General features: G+C 43.2%; 2 protein-coding genes across 2 annotated transcripts; one reads left to right on the top strand and one right to left on the bottom strand.

The window, feature by feature from the left end:
* The first annotated feature begins 43 nt into the window (after window positions 1-43).
* alas2 (aminolevulinate, delta-, synthase 2) lies at window positions 44-9,028 on the top strand. The gene is made up of 10 exons (XM_053425797.1): window positions 44-200; window positions 1,834-2,172; window positions 2,303-2,398; window positions 2,524-2,746; window positions 3,448-3,632; window positions 4,010-4,189; window positions 5,155-5,319; window positions 6,662-6,930; window positions 8,000-8,162; window positions 8,389-9,028. The coding sequence occupies exons 2-10, from the start codon at window positions 1,854-1,856 to the stop codon at window positions 8,550-8,552; spliced, it is 1,764 nt and encodes a 587-aa protein (XP_053281772.1). The 5' UTR covers window positions 44-200; window positions 1,834-1,853; the 3' UTR covers window positions 8,553-9,028.
* On the bottom strand, window positions 8,491-17,543 carry ttc34 (tetratricopeptide repeat domain 34). Its single transcript, XM_053424196.1, has 8 exons — window positions 17,148-17,543; window positions 13,170-14,924; window positions 12,743-12,965; window positions 12,014-12,206; window positions 11,507-11,673; window positions 10,899-11,172; window positions 10,705-10,814; window positions 8,491-9,843 (listed from the first exon to the last, which is right to left on the bottom strand). The coding sequence occupies exons 2-8, from the start codon at window positions 14,879-14,881 to the stop codon at window positions 9,301-9,303; spliced, it is 3,222 nt and encodes a 1,073-aa protein (XP_053280171.1). The 5' UTR covers window positions 14,882-14,924; window positions 17,148-17,543; the 3' UTR covers window positions 8,491-9,300.
* Between the last annotated feature and the right edge of the window lie 86 nt (window positions 17,544-17,629).

A 17,629-nucleotide genomic window follows, 5' to 3' on the forward strand; every position in this document is an offset into this window, starting at 1 on the left:
CATCTCTGCATCTCACAGAGAGACACACACACATGACTCAGTGGGTGGCCCCACGCACTTCAACCCATATGACACCTCTGAGGGGTGGGAGGCCAGCTGATGGCATGATGCACTTGGACTAAATGACCAGTAACTGTTGACACTCTCCGACCAGCTGCCTATTTGCTGTTTGAAAGTTCGTCCTCAGTGCAGGTCAACAGGTGAGCTTCTTCCTCACAATTTTCATTCCTCATCATAACTCATTTATTGTTATCATTACTCTTATTATTATCATGTTTATTGCTATTACTTCAAATGTAAGTAAAGGTTGTGGTGGCATTCATACAAATGTATATCAGCTGCTGTTATTTATTCTTTATGGTATTTATGTATTTATTCATGTAGTGGAGAACATATCGTGCATTTTCTTCCTTTTGTAAATAATGAGTAAGGATTCAAAAGGTTTAAATAATGAATATACATGTATATACCAGTCCATAGATAATTTAAGGATATGTAGTGATCTTTTTGTAAGGAGCCTATTCCTAGTAACATGTTGACGATAAAAGCTGGAATAAAGTTTGACCTACTTGTTGTGTTTATAGCTTTGGTGTTTGACAGAGCGTCTAACGATAACATCTGACCACAAGAGAAATCCACAGATTCTAAGAATTGCCTTATCTGCTGACCGCAGCCTATTGGGGGGGAAATGATACGGCCGAGGCCTCTGTTTCTAAACTCAACTACACATGAAGGAGCTCATCAGCAAATTAAAGTCTGGATGAAGCACATGTCTTATTTTGGCGTTATTCATTCACTGAGCGATTGTTAGTTCAGACAAAATACCTTTTTCCCTCAGAGTCTGGAGCGAAACAGGTTTTTTAAAACAGCAGTTGCAACAATAGTAAAGCGGATTGCACCAGATGCATCCCTGCTGTGTTTTATAGAGGAATATTTGATAGCTGTTCCGCAGTGATCAGCTTCAGCGGGTGACATCTGTCAGGGCCTGCAGGGTGAAGATAAGCAGCAGCAACCTGCCGCACCCTGGAGGAGGCACCTGCTGCTCCCTGGAGTTAAACTGGACCACCTCCTACATCTAGAGACAATTTTTTTTAACCCTAACCCATGAAAAGTTTGATGGGATTTTAGTTTTATGAAACAATTTGTCAAGCTCAGTCATACTCGTGCAGTTTTATATTTTGGTCCCCTGCACTGAGATTGTTCTTTGGGGGAAACTCTTGAGGAAAAGAGTTCTTGAGGAAAAACAAACATTTAATACTGTTTCACACACGGCAAGTTTATCAGAAACAAGGAAATTCAAAGTGCATTACATAAAATTAAAAGGTATTATGACAATTTGTAAAAGCAACTTTAAGAGTCATTAAAAATAAATTCCATAAGTGTTCCACAGACATTATAAAAGATCTTTAAAAAAACTAAAAGATTTCGAAGCTATTTTTTTTGACAGACTGATCTCAGAACTGCAATGATATGAGCCACCTTCTTGATGTATGTGAGGACTCGAGCATCAACATTTGGAAACAGCCCCTTTCTGATCGAATTTGAGGAGAGACTGTGAACACAAAAGAGATGAATGTATGAACAGGTTTTTCCAAATCCTGTTCAGACATAAGTCCTTTAATTCTCAATATGTTGTTAACACTTCTCCCAGCCCTCCATCGGCATAGTGGTGAGTGGCGATAAGATCATTTTTGGGTGAACTATCCATTTAAGGTGGTAATATGCTGACTATGTAATAGTGTTGGTGTGGCTGTTAATGTTACGGTCTGAATCAATGACTGCCCCAAACAAATACACTGCAGATGCTGAAACATTTTTCATGTCCTAACTCAGGGTTAAACAGCTGCAGTACCATGGCCGCCTTCCTCCACCACTGCCCCTTCTTGAAGTCCGTCCCTAAGGCGGCTTTGCGGAGGACAGGAGGCTCCCTGCTGTCTCTGGCTGATCAGTGCCCCATCATCGTTCGCCAGATCACCGTGAGCGGCTCGGCCTCCCTGAACTCCAGGCTGAGTCTGTCAAAGAGCAACCATCTTCCCACGATGGACCAAAGGATGATGTCAACTCAGACGGCCTCTCAGCTGGCGGAGTCCGTGTCGAAGGGCTGCCCTTTCGTGTCCTCTCAGATTGGGATGGTCCAAGCCAGTCCAGAAGTGCAGGAGGACGTCAAAGAAGGTCTGGGGACGTGGTGATGTTGCAGTGAACATACAAAACACCATGAGTGACTGAAATTGAACTTTAGAAGAAGCAAGGATTAACAATATCAACGTTTTATACCGACAGACCTAACTCTGCTCTCTCACAGGTTTGATGACGTCTCTGTTCAAGGGGTTTAAAGATTCACTGCTCCCGAAATCACCTCAAACCAACACCATCACCCACCTCCTTACAGACAACATGGGTATGTTTTTACATTTTAAAAAGGGCCGAAAGCCTCCAATACAGCTAATTTAAAGCAGCTATGTCTTGTGCAACATTTATATTGGCTTAATCAGATGTTTAAAGTCAAACTCATCCACCTTGCAGTTGGCCCCAGCTACGACTACGACCGCTTCTTCACTGAGAAGATAGGCGAGAAGAGAAAGGACCACACGTACAGGGTCTTCAAGACGGTGAACAGGAGCGTCGAGGTCTTCCCTTTCGCAGAGGATTACTCCGTCCGTGGGCGGGAGGGCTCCCAGGTGTCCGTCTGGTGCAGCAACGACTACCTGGGAATGAGTCGGCACCCGCGGGTCCTCAGTGGCATCAGGTACAATGAGACAGACGAAGGTGTTATGAGTCCACAGCGAGTCCCAGGTCAGTGGAGATGAGGTTAGGAAGTTAAATCCCAGGGCTTGTCAAAGAAAGTTAAAGTCAGGTTAATTAGTAAGCTGCAAGTCATTTGTAAGTGTGACTCAGCATTTCCTTTCAAATCTGGGTTAATAGTGTATTTATATATATATATAGTAGAGATCAGGCCTTTTAATGCATAGGACTAATTGTCAGGACCTGTCCGTCTTTGTCTAATTTTTCTTCCAAGATTATAGCAGGCCTTAACTAGAGACTATAGTGTCATGACAGACATCCCTCTGTCATGTCTAAGGTCAACTCAAGGTGTCAAATGTCACATTAGTAAAGATAGTTTTAATTTCCCTTATTTTGTATCTTACTGTAATTCAAAGTTTAATCTCTGGCTCTGGCAAAAAACAAAAAAGCTAAACAGTAAACCTGAAGTTGAATCAAGCCATTGCACAGTTTGTATTTCAGTGGCAGATGTACATGTGGGCTTCTGTCCATTCTTACTATCCTTCTGAAAAGGAGATGTTTTTATTCGTAGGGTTTGAGGTGAAGGAGGTTATTTTGATGTTTCAGGGGGAAGTTTAAAGAACATTTAAAAGAAAGTGTCAGGACTTGGTCTGGATTTTGTTAAGGCTGGTATTTTATTTTCCATTTTGCTCTGGATCCTCTCAGTGACGCTCTGGACAGACATGGCGCAGGAGCCGGTGGGACCAGGAACATCTCCGGCACCAGTAACTTCCACGTGTCTCTGGAGAAGGAGCTCTCCCAGCTGCACCAGAAGGACGCAGCTCTGGTCTTCTCCTCCTGCTTCGTGGCAAACGACTCCACCCTCTTCACCTTAGCTAAAATGCTGCCAGGTAAATTTAGATGTGATAAGCTAAACTTTATTGATCCAAAGCGTGGGGGAAATTCACTTTTTACAGCAGCAGAAAATCTGAGTGACAAGAAAACATAATAATAAATAAAAATAAAGGGAATATTAACTTAATATACAATTTTCAGTGCAGAAGGTAATATTATTTGTACAGAAACACACTTTAAAGTAAAGTACTACATCCGATGATGACAGCCAGGACAAGTCACTGTCACATTTCCAGATGAGCTTTAACCAACTTCGAGACTCACATACCGGACAAAAAAAAATATATACATCTCATGATTCATACATTGTCGGTGTCTCTCGGGGTTTGATGCTCTATCTCCACTGGTCTGTTGTGTTCTCTGTGACCTGCAGGCTGTGAGATCTACTCAGATGCAGGGAACCATGCATCGATGATTCAGGGCATCAGGAACAGCGGAGCAAAGCGCTTCATCTTCCGCCACAACGACAGCCGACACCTGGAGGAACTGCTGCAGCGCTCAGACCCCAACACTCCCAAAATAGTGGCATTCGAGACGGTGCACTCGATGGACGGTGAGTGCGATGATGTGTCAGGGTTGTTTAGATCTAACATAATTTGAATATTTAGTTCAATATATATTGGATGAATCTATTGAAAATATTTAAGTAGGTTTTTATGTGTATGGGAAGTGAACTGTACTGATATCCTTCAAAAACGAAATGATGACAATTTGGAGTTCAGCATGCAATATCAGTGTTGTTTGATAAACTGTAATTCAAATTTGATTTGATTTCTTTGAATGGAATCACTTCAATTTTCTTTATATCTCAATATTTGTATTTGTTTTCTGTGAATGCTACTGGTAAGGGTCACAAGCCCTTTTTCACACAACCGTTAAAGACAAGAAATGTCAACTAAAAAGTTGTTAATTGTATTTGTTATGAATCATTGACGGATTTATATGATGTTAATAACAATCATAAGCATTATTATTATTAATTGTATTGTTACATGTTCCACATTGCCATTGTACAGACAGACAGTTGACACTGCTGCAGGAAAACTGTAACTTATAGTTATTTAGTAGTTTTGCTTATCCTCATGTAAGGTTTTCACTGGGCTTTTCCTGCTGAAACTTCATTAAAAACTGGAAAAATTGGGCTGTTCTAAAACTTTTGGTTGGTCGTCCGTTTCTATGATCTACAGTTATTCAGTTTGCAATATCTGCTCATCCATCACAGGCTCCCATGGGAGGAAATAATGTTACTCTCAGCTTTTTCTCTCCATCTGATATCACACCAGTGACAGCTTCGTAACGTACAGGCAAAAGTGGACTGAGCGGATGGCTGTGACTATATCCAGGAGACTTTTAATAGAAAAAAGTAATGATTCATAGAGAAAAACATCCTCATCTTGCTATAAAACACAAATATGTGTGTAGACATTACACCGTGGTGACATTTGCCGCCCAAATCGCCATCTGTTCCCCTTCACTTGACACTTCTAATTATACCACTTCATTCTCTGGGGCTCTCAGGTGCCATATGTCCTCTGGAGGAGCTGTGCGATGTTGCTCACCGCTACGGAGCACTGACGTTTGTTGATGAAGTTCACGCCGTGGGCCTCTACGGACTCCAGGGAGCTGGAGTGGGGGAGAGGGACAACATCATGCACAAGATCGACATTGTGTCTGGGACCTTGGGTGAGTACATGATGAGGAAAACCCCACTGGTTTGTTTTATTAAAGACATTAAAAGGCACACTCCCTCACCGATAACAATCACATCAGTCGTCCACCACCATGTCCTTTCGCCACTGCACCAAGAAGGGCAAGGCAAACGGCCTCGAACTGCCAGAGATTAATTGGCTCTCCTCTTGGCTAAACTCCCATTCACAACCTCGCACAATGTCCTCATGCCGCAGCATTAGGACTCAACAAGCATGATGCCACTCCCGTGCTGGTTAGAAAGAGGGCAGGAGAGCTCTCATCCAAAGAAGGAGAGGTTTTATCAACTGGGTGCCAGCTCTGCTCCCTCTCTGGCCACACTGATAAAAACCATCATCACAGAGTCCATGCTGCGAGTCCCTTTATGACGACTGGAAGGTTTATCCCCGTCAACCACACGTCACGTTTCAACTGGCCTTGAATGACCCCAAAAGACTGTAACAAGGCATGTGGGCAAGTGTTCACTCCCGGCAATAAATAAAGCAAGAGGCCCAAACGGCGATGACATATTGGCCGTGGCCTATTATCAACACACAGAATTCAAAGTTTGATTTGATATGTTCTTGTTCACATCTATTTCATGATGTGAACAAGAAAAAAAAGTTATTTGTCATTCATCAAGTAATTTGTTCTATGAGACTTCAAAAAGTGATGGTAAGCAACCGAGTCATTTAAATACTACAGAAAGAATTGTGTGGTGTTGAAGTCCTTTTTTTTTTCATAACAGAAAATATTTCTGTTTTTATCTAATAGTCTTCTTTGTTTTCTTTGTTATACCTATTTTTCATCATTGGTATTGTATTTGTATTGGATGTAGTGTTTCAGTCAAGGGTTTGTTGTATAGCTAGTTTGTACAATGCACATGAACTTTTCATAGATATTTGTTTATCATTTATCCAAAAAGGCAGTTTTATTTTATTTTTGGTTGCCTTGTAAGAACTGGCTTCAGGGACAACGTATGAAAATTAGCTTATACAGCTAACTCAACTGTAGCTCACTTACATCTGTCCCTATCAATAAATAAACGAATAAAATATCACTCTGATTCAACACTACTAAAATTAACAAAACACCAATACACCAAGTTTAGTTTAGTCACAACTAAAAGTGCTGCATTCCAAATGATATTAATGATATACTCAAACAGTGCATTTGTATGTATTATTTGGTTGTATAATCTACAACAATACATATTTAAAAGTAAAATATTAAGTAAGATTAGCTGTAAAATTGTTCCTCTCTGTAATCTAAGATGTTTAGTGATTTTCTCTTTCTAACTTCTCATTGATTCACCCCCTGTGGTCTGTTTGTATTCCAGGAAAGGCAATTGGCTGTGTGGGGGGCTACATCGCCAGCAGCGCCGCCCTAGTGGACACAGTGCGCTCCTTCGCGGCAGGCTTCATCTTCACCACTGCTCTGCCCCCGATGGTCCTGGCTGGAGCCCTGGAGTCTGTGCGGGTGCTGAAGAGCCCTGAGGGGCAGGGGCTTCGCAGAGCCCACCAGAGGAACGTGAAACACATGAGGCAGCTGCTCCTGGATAACGGCCTGCCTGTGCTCAACTGCCCCAGCCACATCATCCCCATACAGGTAGGAGGACGTAGCACTGCTGCTGCCTTCATAACTGTATCATCTCTCTCTGTGAACTCCCCCCACCCCCCACCCCTCACTTGACAGAAGGCGTCTTTAAGGACAAAGCAACATTTTAAGCTTTAGCAAGTTTTTCAAGTTCTCTCCAGGCAAAGCAAAAGTTTTTAACTAATCTCGTGATGGTTTAAAGATAATTACTTCAAAATTGAAAACAAGCATAGCTATTTGTTATATCATTAATAATCAACTGGCAATTATAATAATATTTTCATAATCTGTAAATATGCAAAACACCTCTACCCTCACAATTATGATGTATAATAAATCTATGGTAACATACAATTTTATAAGTGGTTGCTTTGTTGTTTAGGCCTTTTCCACTTTTCCCATGTTACTGTAGGAAAAGCGCAGGTGGAAATAACCAAACCACCCAGACCTAACAGTTCCCTTATGAAATCACATCTAAATCCCTGTGATCCAGATTTGGATCTGCACCAAAGTAAGCACACTCATAAATATCAGTTCCCTTTCCGCCCATACACCCTATTAGGCAATGCTAAAGAATGAAAAAATCCTGGATCCGCACCTTAATTGAATGGGTTCGTCCATGACCCATATCACAGCCTCGCATCAAGTTTCATGGAAATCTGTCCAGTAGTTTTTGCATAAGGTGAAAACATAACCTCCTTTGTGGAGGTAATCAAACATGATTGAATTTCATTAAGCTGCTGCATTTTTTGTGTCTTGTTTTTGTTCCTGCTGACTCACTGTCAATGAAAATACAAAGCCACAATCAATGATATGAGGAAGACCTGCACTTTTCCTATGTGACAGATAAAAAAAAACACTTTTATATTGCATCATTTTGATGCTTAATGCAAAAATGTACTTCATTGTTCAAAATGCATCACTTTAATATCCAGTGACAACCAAATATCTGAGTCTAAAATTAAACTCATGTATTATTTATCCCAGGACTGACTTTAATTTCTAGATGTGTAACCTGATTGTGCAGATAAAAAGCATCTTCTTAATGATTAATGTCACATATCATTGGTCTGTTTCCTAGGTGGGTAACGCTGAGCTCAACACCAAGGTGTGCGACATCCTGCTGGAGAGACACAACATCTATGTCCAGGCCATTAACTACCCCACAGTGCCTCGTGGTGAGGAGCTGCTGCGCCTTGCTCCGTCTCCTCATCACGACCCCGCCATGATGGAGTACTTTGTGGGTGAGTGTGGGGATCCTTACTCATATAGGTTGTTGTAATGAATGTTAAATCTGAACTGGGGACTGTATGATTTATGTTTATACTTGCAATAAAAGTTGTCTTCTCATATCATAATCTTAGTGTGTTGTAGGTAAAAGAGCCAGAGCTGTAATTTGCACAACTTTGAAAAACATTTAGTTATTTCTTTGCCGATTCACATTAATGTGAGTTTGTGTTCCGCTCACAGATTCCCTGGTGGAGGTTTGGCAGGAGGTGGGGCTCCAGCTCAACAGCCCGGCCACGGCTTCCTGCACCTTCTGTGACCGCCCGCTGCATTTTGACCTCATGAGCGAGTGGGAAAAATCCTACTTCGGAAACATGGAACCACGATACATCACTGTGTCTGTGTAACACCAGAGTACTTTCTACGCACCTGTGACACAGGTTATGTACACATTTAAAGCTATATTCCAAATTATAATGTCCGCTCAGGTGCACCTAAAGGAGTAGTAATGTTTTAAATCATTCTTTAACGTCAGCGGTACGAACTAAATTCCAGTATTTATTCCTGTTTTCCTGTTTTTATATACACTCAAATTATGCTTAAATATTATTAAAGAAAATTGTGCCTTCTGCGATTTTAGATAAACCCTGCACGTCAGGCACTTTCTTAAATCATTTATCAGAGTGTGATGGTTTGAAATAAACCCGGCTATCTATTTCATGATGCGTGACTCTCTTGATGCAATAATATCATCATGACCGTCATGTATTGTCTTCCATTTCCACAAGTACTCAATTAGTGATGTTACAATGATCAAATGTATGAATTAACAAAGTTGAGTGGTTCATTTAATAAGGGATAATAAAAGAAATCTACAAAAATCCATGATTCACAGTTTCCTATCTTATCAATGTTCTGCCATGCTGTGATTATAAAGATATTGATTAAAACAACTGCAGTTCATTCTTGGAGGACATTATATTAATTAAAACACTGTGTCGTTAAAGAACCAGCGAATGTCCTATAACACGTACGATTTCTCATCAGTTTGACGGTTTCTCCACAATACGACATCGGGTTCAGGCACTGACATGGCTTAATTTTATAAACTCAGCTGGAGCTGCTGTGTCCTGTCTGATCCTCTGACTATCAACGCTAGTTGACGTTGCAGGGGCTGGCTACTTCCCGTTTGACCTTTGCCCTCAGTCTGCGGAGCTCTGGGTTCTCACTGTCCATAGCAAGGCCACATTCAATCAACGTCCAGGCTTTGCTGAGATGCTGCTCGCCATAGTGCTGCAGCGCCCCCCGCAGGTAGCACTCAGCCAGACGCAGCCTCCCCAGACCAGCCTCCACACAGTGGATGGCCTGGTCCCTGTGGAGCTCCAGGGCCTGAGTGAAATCCTTCAGGGCCGCTCCTTCTCTGGAACAGAGCACCAGACAGCGCCCCCTCCGACACAGGTCCTCCGCCAAGACTTGGTCATCGGAGCGGCTGGAGTCGGAGCCACCGTGTTTTTGGATAACGAAGTCAAGGTCAGCTATCGCTCGCTCATTCAAGCCCAGCTGAGCAAGGCAGGCGGCCCGCTGGCGAAAATACTGGAGTCTGTGGTTGCCCACTGCTTTCACAGCTACAGTGAGAAGAGTGAGGGCCTGATCCCACTGGCCACCTGATGACACACCACTGGCCTCCTGTGCTGCTGCCTGTTTTGATATTTATGCAGAAAAAATTATATGCTGTCAACAAATGCACAGTAAATACACTGAAGCAATATGAAGGAAAGATATAAAATGATGCATAGGTTATGGAAACACCGTACATAATTTTCCATCTTCTCTGAACTTGCTGACCATATGAAATACGTATCATGCCAAAGCTGTTTTGTGCAGTTTGCAATGTAAATAAAAATAAGAGGTTCTAAAGACAGCTCAGCTCTGTCAGTGGGATTAGACTGAAAAACAACACCACCTATTAGACAGCATGAAATTCTTCATCATCACACGTAATTACTAACAGGAGAAAAATCACCTCATTTTCGAGGGGGTCCTCGATTAATTCTGTCTCTGTATGAGAGTGTACTCTGGATAAATATACTGGACAGTACATACAAAACAGTCTAAATCCCAAAAATCGTGAAGACTGGTTTCAGTCTTAGTGACTTGAATTGAACATATTATAATCCTAACTGCTTCATTTTAGTTAATATGTTTATCTATTTGTTTGAACAGTCATGTATCTTCCTCTCTGTCAATCTAAAAGAGGACATGTGGGTACATTTATCCTCCATGATGAAATGTCTCTGAAGCTCAATGATAAAACCAGTTTTCTGAGATTTGATTCTCATAATCTCAGAACAAATCCTGTTGCCTTCGATTCTCATTCTTAAAACTGATCATCGAGGACTCCAGCACTAAGGCCTACCTGTGCCGTGTGCTTTCGCTGATTGAATGGGATCAGGGCCAGCAGCAAGTCCAGACCGGACGGGTCTTTCTCCGTCAGTTTGCTGAGCCTGCACGCTGCGCTGCGGTAGCTCTGTTGCCAGGCCTCCACCACGCCCACCCTGCCCTGGGCCGCTGCGTCTCTTGGCTCCTGGCCGAACACCTGGCACAGATGAGCGCCTGCAGCCTTAAGGTCACCTGAGGCGGATGGACCACATCAGCAGGAGTAAGGATTACTGTAAACAAGGAGTGCCAGCTTCGGTAGTTATTTTAGTATGTTCAACTCCCACCATTTCCGGTGACTTAAGTTCCCGTCTCACCTTTGGCTAAGAGCAAGTCCACGTAGAGGAGATGCCATCTGGGCTCTCTGCAGTCAGTCCTCATCAGAGCTCTGCTGATTGTAAAAGCCTCTCTGAGCTGCTCGTCGTGGCAGGGGACGGCACTGGTCACCAGGATGTCTGACAGACTGGTCCGACAGAAGTGATGCAGCCAATCACAGACCAGCTTCTGCGCCTTGTCCTTGAGTGACAGGATGTCTTTGGTAACTATGTCAGTGTTTATCTGAAGTGCTGCCAGGATATCATGAGTGCACTCCTATGGAAAAGAAAAAGGCAGCACCAGAAATTTTGTGTAAAACAAGATGCTGCAACCTGAGATCCTGTAAACCTGATTTACTCAAAGCCTCTGTAGTATAAGCGTGTTTGCGTCTCTGCCAACATGATTGATTCATTCACTTTTTTCCGGCCCACATTGATCATGATAGCTACGATATTGACAGTTTACACAACTACACATTGGGACTACTGAAATTCAACTTTTCAAGCCATTACCTTCCACTGTAAAGTTGAATGGGAAAGAAATGAAAAGTAAGAGTAAAGTCTGCCAGGTACATGAAGCAGTATTTACAAAGTGTTTCAGGTGAAAATACCTTATTTTGATTCAGCATGAGATAGGTGAAGCCTCTACCACAGAGAGCCTGGACGTGTTTCGGGTGCTCCTTCAGAATGGCACTGAAATCAAAGATGGCCGTCTTACGTTGACCCAGCACGGCATAGCACCTCGCTCTTTCCAGCAATGAGTCTGCTGCCTCACCACCTTAAGAAGCAATACATTACAATTGTTTTCATGTCAGGCTATGTAAGATATTATTATATCCATGAAAGATATCCAAATACAAAGAGAAGCAGGTAGAATACGTATTAGACTAGATTGAAATGTATAGGTTTCTACACGGGTGGTCTTACTGGTTTTAACAATGCACAGCCAATCTGTTTTTAACGAACCTCTGCTGAACTGAACCAACTCCAGACACAAAGCTTAACTCCCCTTTCATCTTGTCTAGATTCAAATATTACATCGTTTTAATTAATTAAGTCAACAATCAGATTGAGACCATTGAGAATCATAAATATTTAATCAATCATATTGTAATCACCAGAAGCCATGATGGCGATGGACAGATAAGCCACAGCCTCCCTGACATCACCCTCCTCTCTCGCGTTGGTCAGGATGCGTTTTGCGTTGGAGTGGCAGTGTCCCTGTAACAAGGCACGGTCCTTCCGTTGTGCCACCGCCAACAGGGGGCGCAAGCAGCTCGTGTCACCGCACTGAATGAGCTTTTTCAGCAGCTGCGGTAGAAATGGACAGATGTGAAAATTTGATCTCTTTCACTGCAAAAGCTTTTAAACTAAGGATTAAAGATATTAAGCTAGCCGATGTAATTGCATTCCTTCAGAGTAATGTACATAATTAACAATGTTGTTCAGTTCAGCTGATTGTTTGAGATTGAGAATAAACAGTTTCATATAACAATAAATATCAAACAGCCCAGCGACTACATCTTCAAATTTTAGGAAATATTGAAGTACAATACGTGACAACACCATTTATTAAAAACCTTAAAATCGCTTGGATATGTAAGAACTTAATTGATCCGGAAGGATTATTTCTTCTATGTATTCATTAAATTAATTAGTGAAAAGGGTGAAACTGAATCAATTGATTTGAGGCTGACCATATGAGTGATACCACAGTTGATTTTGACTACTCTGATGTTTCTCCCATGTGCCGGACCGCTCTGTACTTCATCATATTTCTGTAGTTTATCAAGATGTGCAAGAAAATTCCCTGGGTTAGGATTAGGAGTCTGCCCTGCAATACGAACCTGATTGGTGTCATAAAGAAAGCCCCTGTGCAGTTGCAGCAGGGCGAGGCGAGCCAGAATGGGTGCTCGAGGACTGGTGGGCCCGACAGAGAGCAGTAGCCGGTAGGCTTCCTCCACACGGCCAAGTTGGTACAAGGCATCAGCTGCCAGGATCTGAGGCCCATCAGCGCCTGGCTGGAGCTCAATCAGCAGAGCCGCCAGGGACTGGACTCCAGCAGGAGTCCTAACACACAAAAGGGGAGGTGCTGTATGAAGACATTTTGATTTGTCATAGTAGGGAAAGCACTGGTGTTACCAAGAAATCGAATATATCTCCATTATATTCAGGTTCCCAGTATGCCATGACAGTGTATTAGCAGGTGAGACAGGTAAATGGAATTGTGAGAATGCCAAAAGGCCTATAGTCCAAAACACAAACATCATATACCCTGATCTCTGGTTGTCTCTCTTTGAAGGGCCCGTATCGTCCTGCTGAGGCTGCTGGGAGTCTTCAGTGGATCTGGACTTGCATTCGTGCTCTTCAGTCCCCTCCAGCATGACTCGTCCCTGCTCCACTAAAACAGTGAACAGCAGCCCCCGGCAGTTCCATGGCACCAAGCAGCGAACGGTCAGTGCTGTTTCCTGAGGCTGAAGCCTGCTGGCCGTCACATAGTCTAGAGCTGTGAGATAGTTTGAGCCACCCATCATGCGGAGGAGCCCCCTGCCACAGAGTGCCCGCACGCAGCTGGAAGGGTGGGGGGCATTGTGTTCAATCACAGCCTGGAAGTCTTCTAACGCCCCCTTGTGGTCATCGCAAAGCAGTCTTGCATACCCTCGAAGAACCTGCACTGTGTTTTGGTAGCTCTGCTGACCTTGGGCAGCTGCTAGCTGGCTACAGATAGAGAGGGCCTCTTTGTGTTCCCCTCTGAGGAGAAGACAGTCTGCCAGTCGTACCCGCAGCTCTCTGCCTCCCCCGTCAGGCTGTAAATGGCACAGGGCTCGTAACTGCGTGATGGCAGGGTCCAGGAGTTCAACTCCTTCGGTGGACCGCAGGTCTGGACGGACAAGGACCCTCTCTCTGTAACCACACAGGCCCTTCTCTGCCTGCTGACGGAGATGGTTGCGAGCAGCCATCCCTGTGCCGTGATCTGTGAAGAGCTTTTGGAAATAAGTTCGGGCAGTGGCAGGATGAATCTCAAACGCCTCCCCCAGATCCCCACATGCCTCTGCAGTCCATCCCCCTGCTGAGAAGCAGGCAGCTGCTCGACTGGTTAAGAGCCGAGCTCTCCTCTCCAGACTATCCTGGACAGGCTTGTCTGCACTACTCGCTGACATTTTCTGGCCTTTCCCACTGTTCAGGAGGGCAGAGTACACTTCTGAACTGTCCCTGAACCTGCCTGTCAAAAACAAATATGCTGCTTGAAGCTCCTGCACCTCTCTATTAACAGGGGAGATAGCCAACAGAAACTCAATGATTACAGAAGAAGCCTCTGCACTCAGCTTATCATCCTGTTTTGACGTTACGGCCACCTCGCGGTCAAACAACAGAGAAGGATGCAATTGCAGTATTTGGATGGTAAAGGCCTTGACTATTTTTGATAGATGCTGAGCCTGTCTAGATTTCACCAGCATGACAATTTCAGATTTGTTTCTCTGGTAAGCTTTAAGGTAAAGCTTAATCCCCTTGATACTGTGAGGCTCTGCCAACAAGCAGGCCAGAGCTCGAGTTATCTCCAGCAGCATTCGAGTCGACCCATCTGGGTGAGGGTGTCTCTTCCCTTCGAGCAGAGCAGTGCAGCGGGCAACAATTTGCTCGCAGCCTTGCTGGCCACTCTGGAGGAGAGACTCCATTTTGAAAATGGTGGCAGACAGATTGTTGGGGCACAGTGTGGACAGAAATACCGCGGCCAGGCCTTTATTTAGACCCTCTGCAGGCAGGTGTTCGCCCTGACCATCAAGCCAACTTTCCAGGGTATAGATCACTCCAGCCAGACAGGGCTCCTTTAGCTTCCGCACATGGGACATGGTGGAGGCAGCGTGGGTCCTGAAGGCAGACAGGTAGAGAGAGGTAGCCCTCCCCAGCTCTCCAGCTTCAAGGAACTTGTTTCCATCCGCACAGAGCCCTGACACGTTGACTCCGGGTCGAACAACAGCCGTCATAATCAGGCAGCACGCTCCTCTCGATTTGCTTCTCTCTCTTCACCTGGTCACAGTGAAGACAACATTAGTGTAACCATGATGTTTAAAGCAAGACATGAATTTCTCACAGCAGACACTTTTTACAGTGTGTTACTGATGAAGCTTTGCATAAGATCAAACAGGAGACTATCTCTATGTCCCATTCATTCACAATTAAGGTTGCAAAGGGGAGGACAATTTTCGATAAATTTCCGGAAACTTTCCGGAAACTTTCCGGAAACTTTCCATAGGAATATTAAACTCGGGAATTTTGGGAATTTTGAAAAAAATTCAATACACAAATTAAACACTGAGCAATAAAAACATCATTCAAAACTCTATTTTAAAGATGTATGGAATGCAGCACACGCTGCACATTGAATTTCTACCCTGCACTGTGCATTTGTCAAATGCGTAGATAATTCCAAGCATCCTGCACAATACAGCAGAGCTATTGAGCCCTGCTGTAGTGAGCAGCACTAGTCAGGTAAGTTTCGATGATATTACTGGGGGAAATATATTAGCATGCTGATTGAGGATTGTTCATCTGTCCATTTAGCCTATTTCTATTCATTTATCCATCAATTGTAAAATATTTTTAAAGACGATTCCAATTAGCCAACTATTTATATCTCTGGCATTGCTTTAGAGTTTTTTTACAAGCTTTTTTCTCATCTTATTCTACAGAACAATGCCACGTGCACTATCTCATGTGTGGAGACATTTTACCCCAGCCAATGTAGAAGGAAAGGCTGTGTACATTTGCAAATACTGTGCAAAGACCTATGTTAAGAATGACACAAAGATGCAGAAGCATATAGTCAAGTGCCCAAAGTTTCCTCAGGGCTCAAATCAGCCTATGACAAAACAAAATGTTTATATTTATGTCTGCATATGACAAGGTAAATAGCACAAATTACCCACAAAATTTCCAGTTTATTCCCATTAATTCCCATTAATTCCGAAAGAAAGTTTCCAGCTTTGAATATTCCCGGAATTTTGCAACCCTATTCACAATTCTCTCTCACTCACCAACATCTTCTAATAAGCTGACTGTTGGGTGTTTACAGTGATCCAATCCGGTTTCTACCATGATCTCGATCAGCCAATAATGTTGTTATGCCAAAAATTGTATCTGCTCTCCTCTCTTGGTGTCAGGTTTCTTTCCTCCTCCCTAATCATCTGGAGTCTGCACTGTTCGCTCATCTCATTCAGATCGTCAACATCCCCTGGATCCCATCAACCGATACTCGTGTCTAGAGGAGGGGAGGGGGGTTCATATAATGTGCACAGCCTCACCCCCCCTTTCAACTTTGATTACGTTACCAGGGGTTTTAGCGCCTTTATAGACTCATATTACATTACTTTGTTCTCTTATGGTACACGGCAATAGGTTTTTTTCTCTTTACAACTGAAGGCTCTACGGACTGAAATAATATTAATAATTGCTCTGTAAGTCATGACAGTGTGACAACACACACAATACTAGGACCCTGAAACTCAAGCAGCTTGATGAAGTTCAGCGATCATTGATTTGACTACACATGTGCTTTTCCCACCATGAAAAACAGGTCATGGTGAAAAAGTCCATGGTGATAAAATGCAAACTCCATCAGTGTTGACCTACTGTAAGAGAGCTGATCAAAAGCAAGCTAAATAATATATTAACCTTTAAAAAAAAGTATATATATAAAGAAGCAATGTGCAAAGGTTCACAATCGATCATGGTATACCAGCAGGGTGGTGTCTGATCAATCCCAAATGTTCCCTGCTGCACAGTGATCCTGAACATATATAGCTAATAAAGAAATATCCTCAGTCACAAGAAGAAAGAGGAGTCGTGCAACAGTTGATGTGACCCCCACAGGCCTGCTGATCTCAGCATCATGCAGGCGGTGTATGTGGGATAACATGAAGAGACAGAAGACAGGGACGGAATTAATCCATCAATCCATCCTGCCTGCTAACAACTAAGTTCAGATGTACCCAGCAGTACTGGTGCTATATATGCTCTGTATGGAATATAGGTTTACAGTAAAAAATATTTTATTTTATAGTGATGTTTTTATTGTATTGCATGTACCAATTTAATGAGATTATTAGAGGGAAAAATAGTCCACTACTCTTAGACTGACCATAAATATAGGCTACTGTAAATGGCCAAAAGAAATTGGTAGAAATGAAACAAATATTTTGTGTATAGCCCCTCCTGCCTGTGTGGAGGAGTTTTGACCCGTAGTCCACCTACCTGCTCATGTGCCCTTTGTGGTCAACAGAAGATCCAACACAACTGCGCAAATTCAGACATTTGGATCACTTCTCTGAGTGTCTGGTTCCGCTTCTGTAACTCAATATCTGTCGGTCAAAGTGGCCAGGACCACGCGGTGTGTGTGTGTCCGTCCGCTCCTTCGTCACACACTGTCTTCCACAAATACTACACAGGAGTTTACTTTGTTAGTTTGAGTCGGTTACTTGTGAAAAAGATATTAAAACAGATAAATGATCCTCACATGAGTGAACTCCCTCCGGCTTCCGGCTTCACTGGAGTCCGTGCGCGCGAGCTGTTGTTGTCGAGACAGCACGGGTCCGGTTGTCAATGGCAACCACTAACCCTGGTCCTTAGTTACTATCACGAGGTCTAAACCTTTCCCCTCTAACATCAAATTCAAAGATCGATAACATCGTCATTTCCTCTGCACTGAGCTGAAGGCGGCTGGTGAAAGATGACGG

The sequence above is a fragment of the Pleuronectes platessa genome, chromosome 6 (assembly GCF_947347685.1).
Source record: "Pleuronectes platessa chromosome 6, fPlePla1.1, whole genome shotgun sequence".
Taxonomy (NCBI): Eukaryota; Metazoa; Chordata; class Actinopteri; order Pleuronectiformes; family Pleuronectidae; genus Pleuronectes; species Pleuronectes platessa.

Coding starts and splice junctions, on each gene's coding strand:
- alas2 (XM_053425797.1), top strand. CDS start 1,854: ATGGCCGCCTTCCTCCACCACTGCCCCTTCTTGAAGTCCGTCCCTAAG. Junction 4,190..5,154: donor GACGGTGCACTCGATGGACG/GTGAGTGCGATG, acceptor TGGGGCTCTCAG/GTGCCATATGTCCTCTGGAG. Junction 8,163..8,388: donor CATGATGGAGTACTTTGTGG/GTGAGTGTGGGG, acceptor TTCCGCTCACAG/ATTCCCTGGTGGAGGTTTGG.
- ttc34 (XM_053424196.1), bottom strand. CDS start 14,881: ATGACGGCTGTTGTTCGACCCGGAGTCAACGTGTCAGGGCTCTGTGCG. Junction 12,207..12,742: donor TTCTTTATGACACCAATCAG/GTTCGTATTGCA, acceptor TTTCTACCGCAG/CTGCTGAAAAAGCTCATTCA. Junction 10,815..10,898: donor GGACTTGCTCTTAGCCAAAG/GTGAGACGGGAA, acceptor CCTTGTTTACAG/TAATCCTTACTCCTGCTGAT.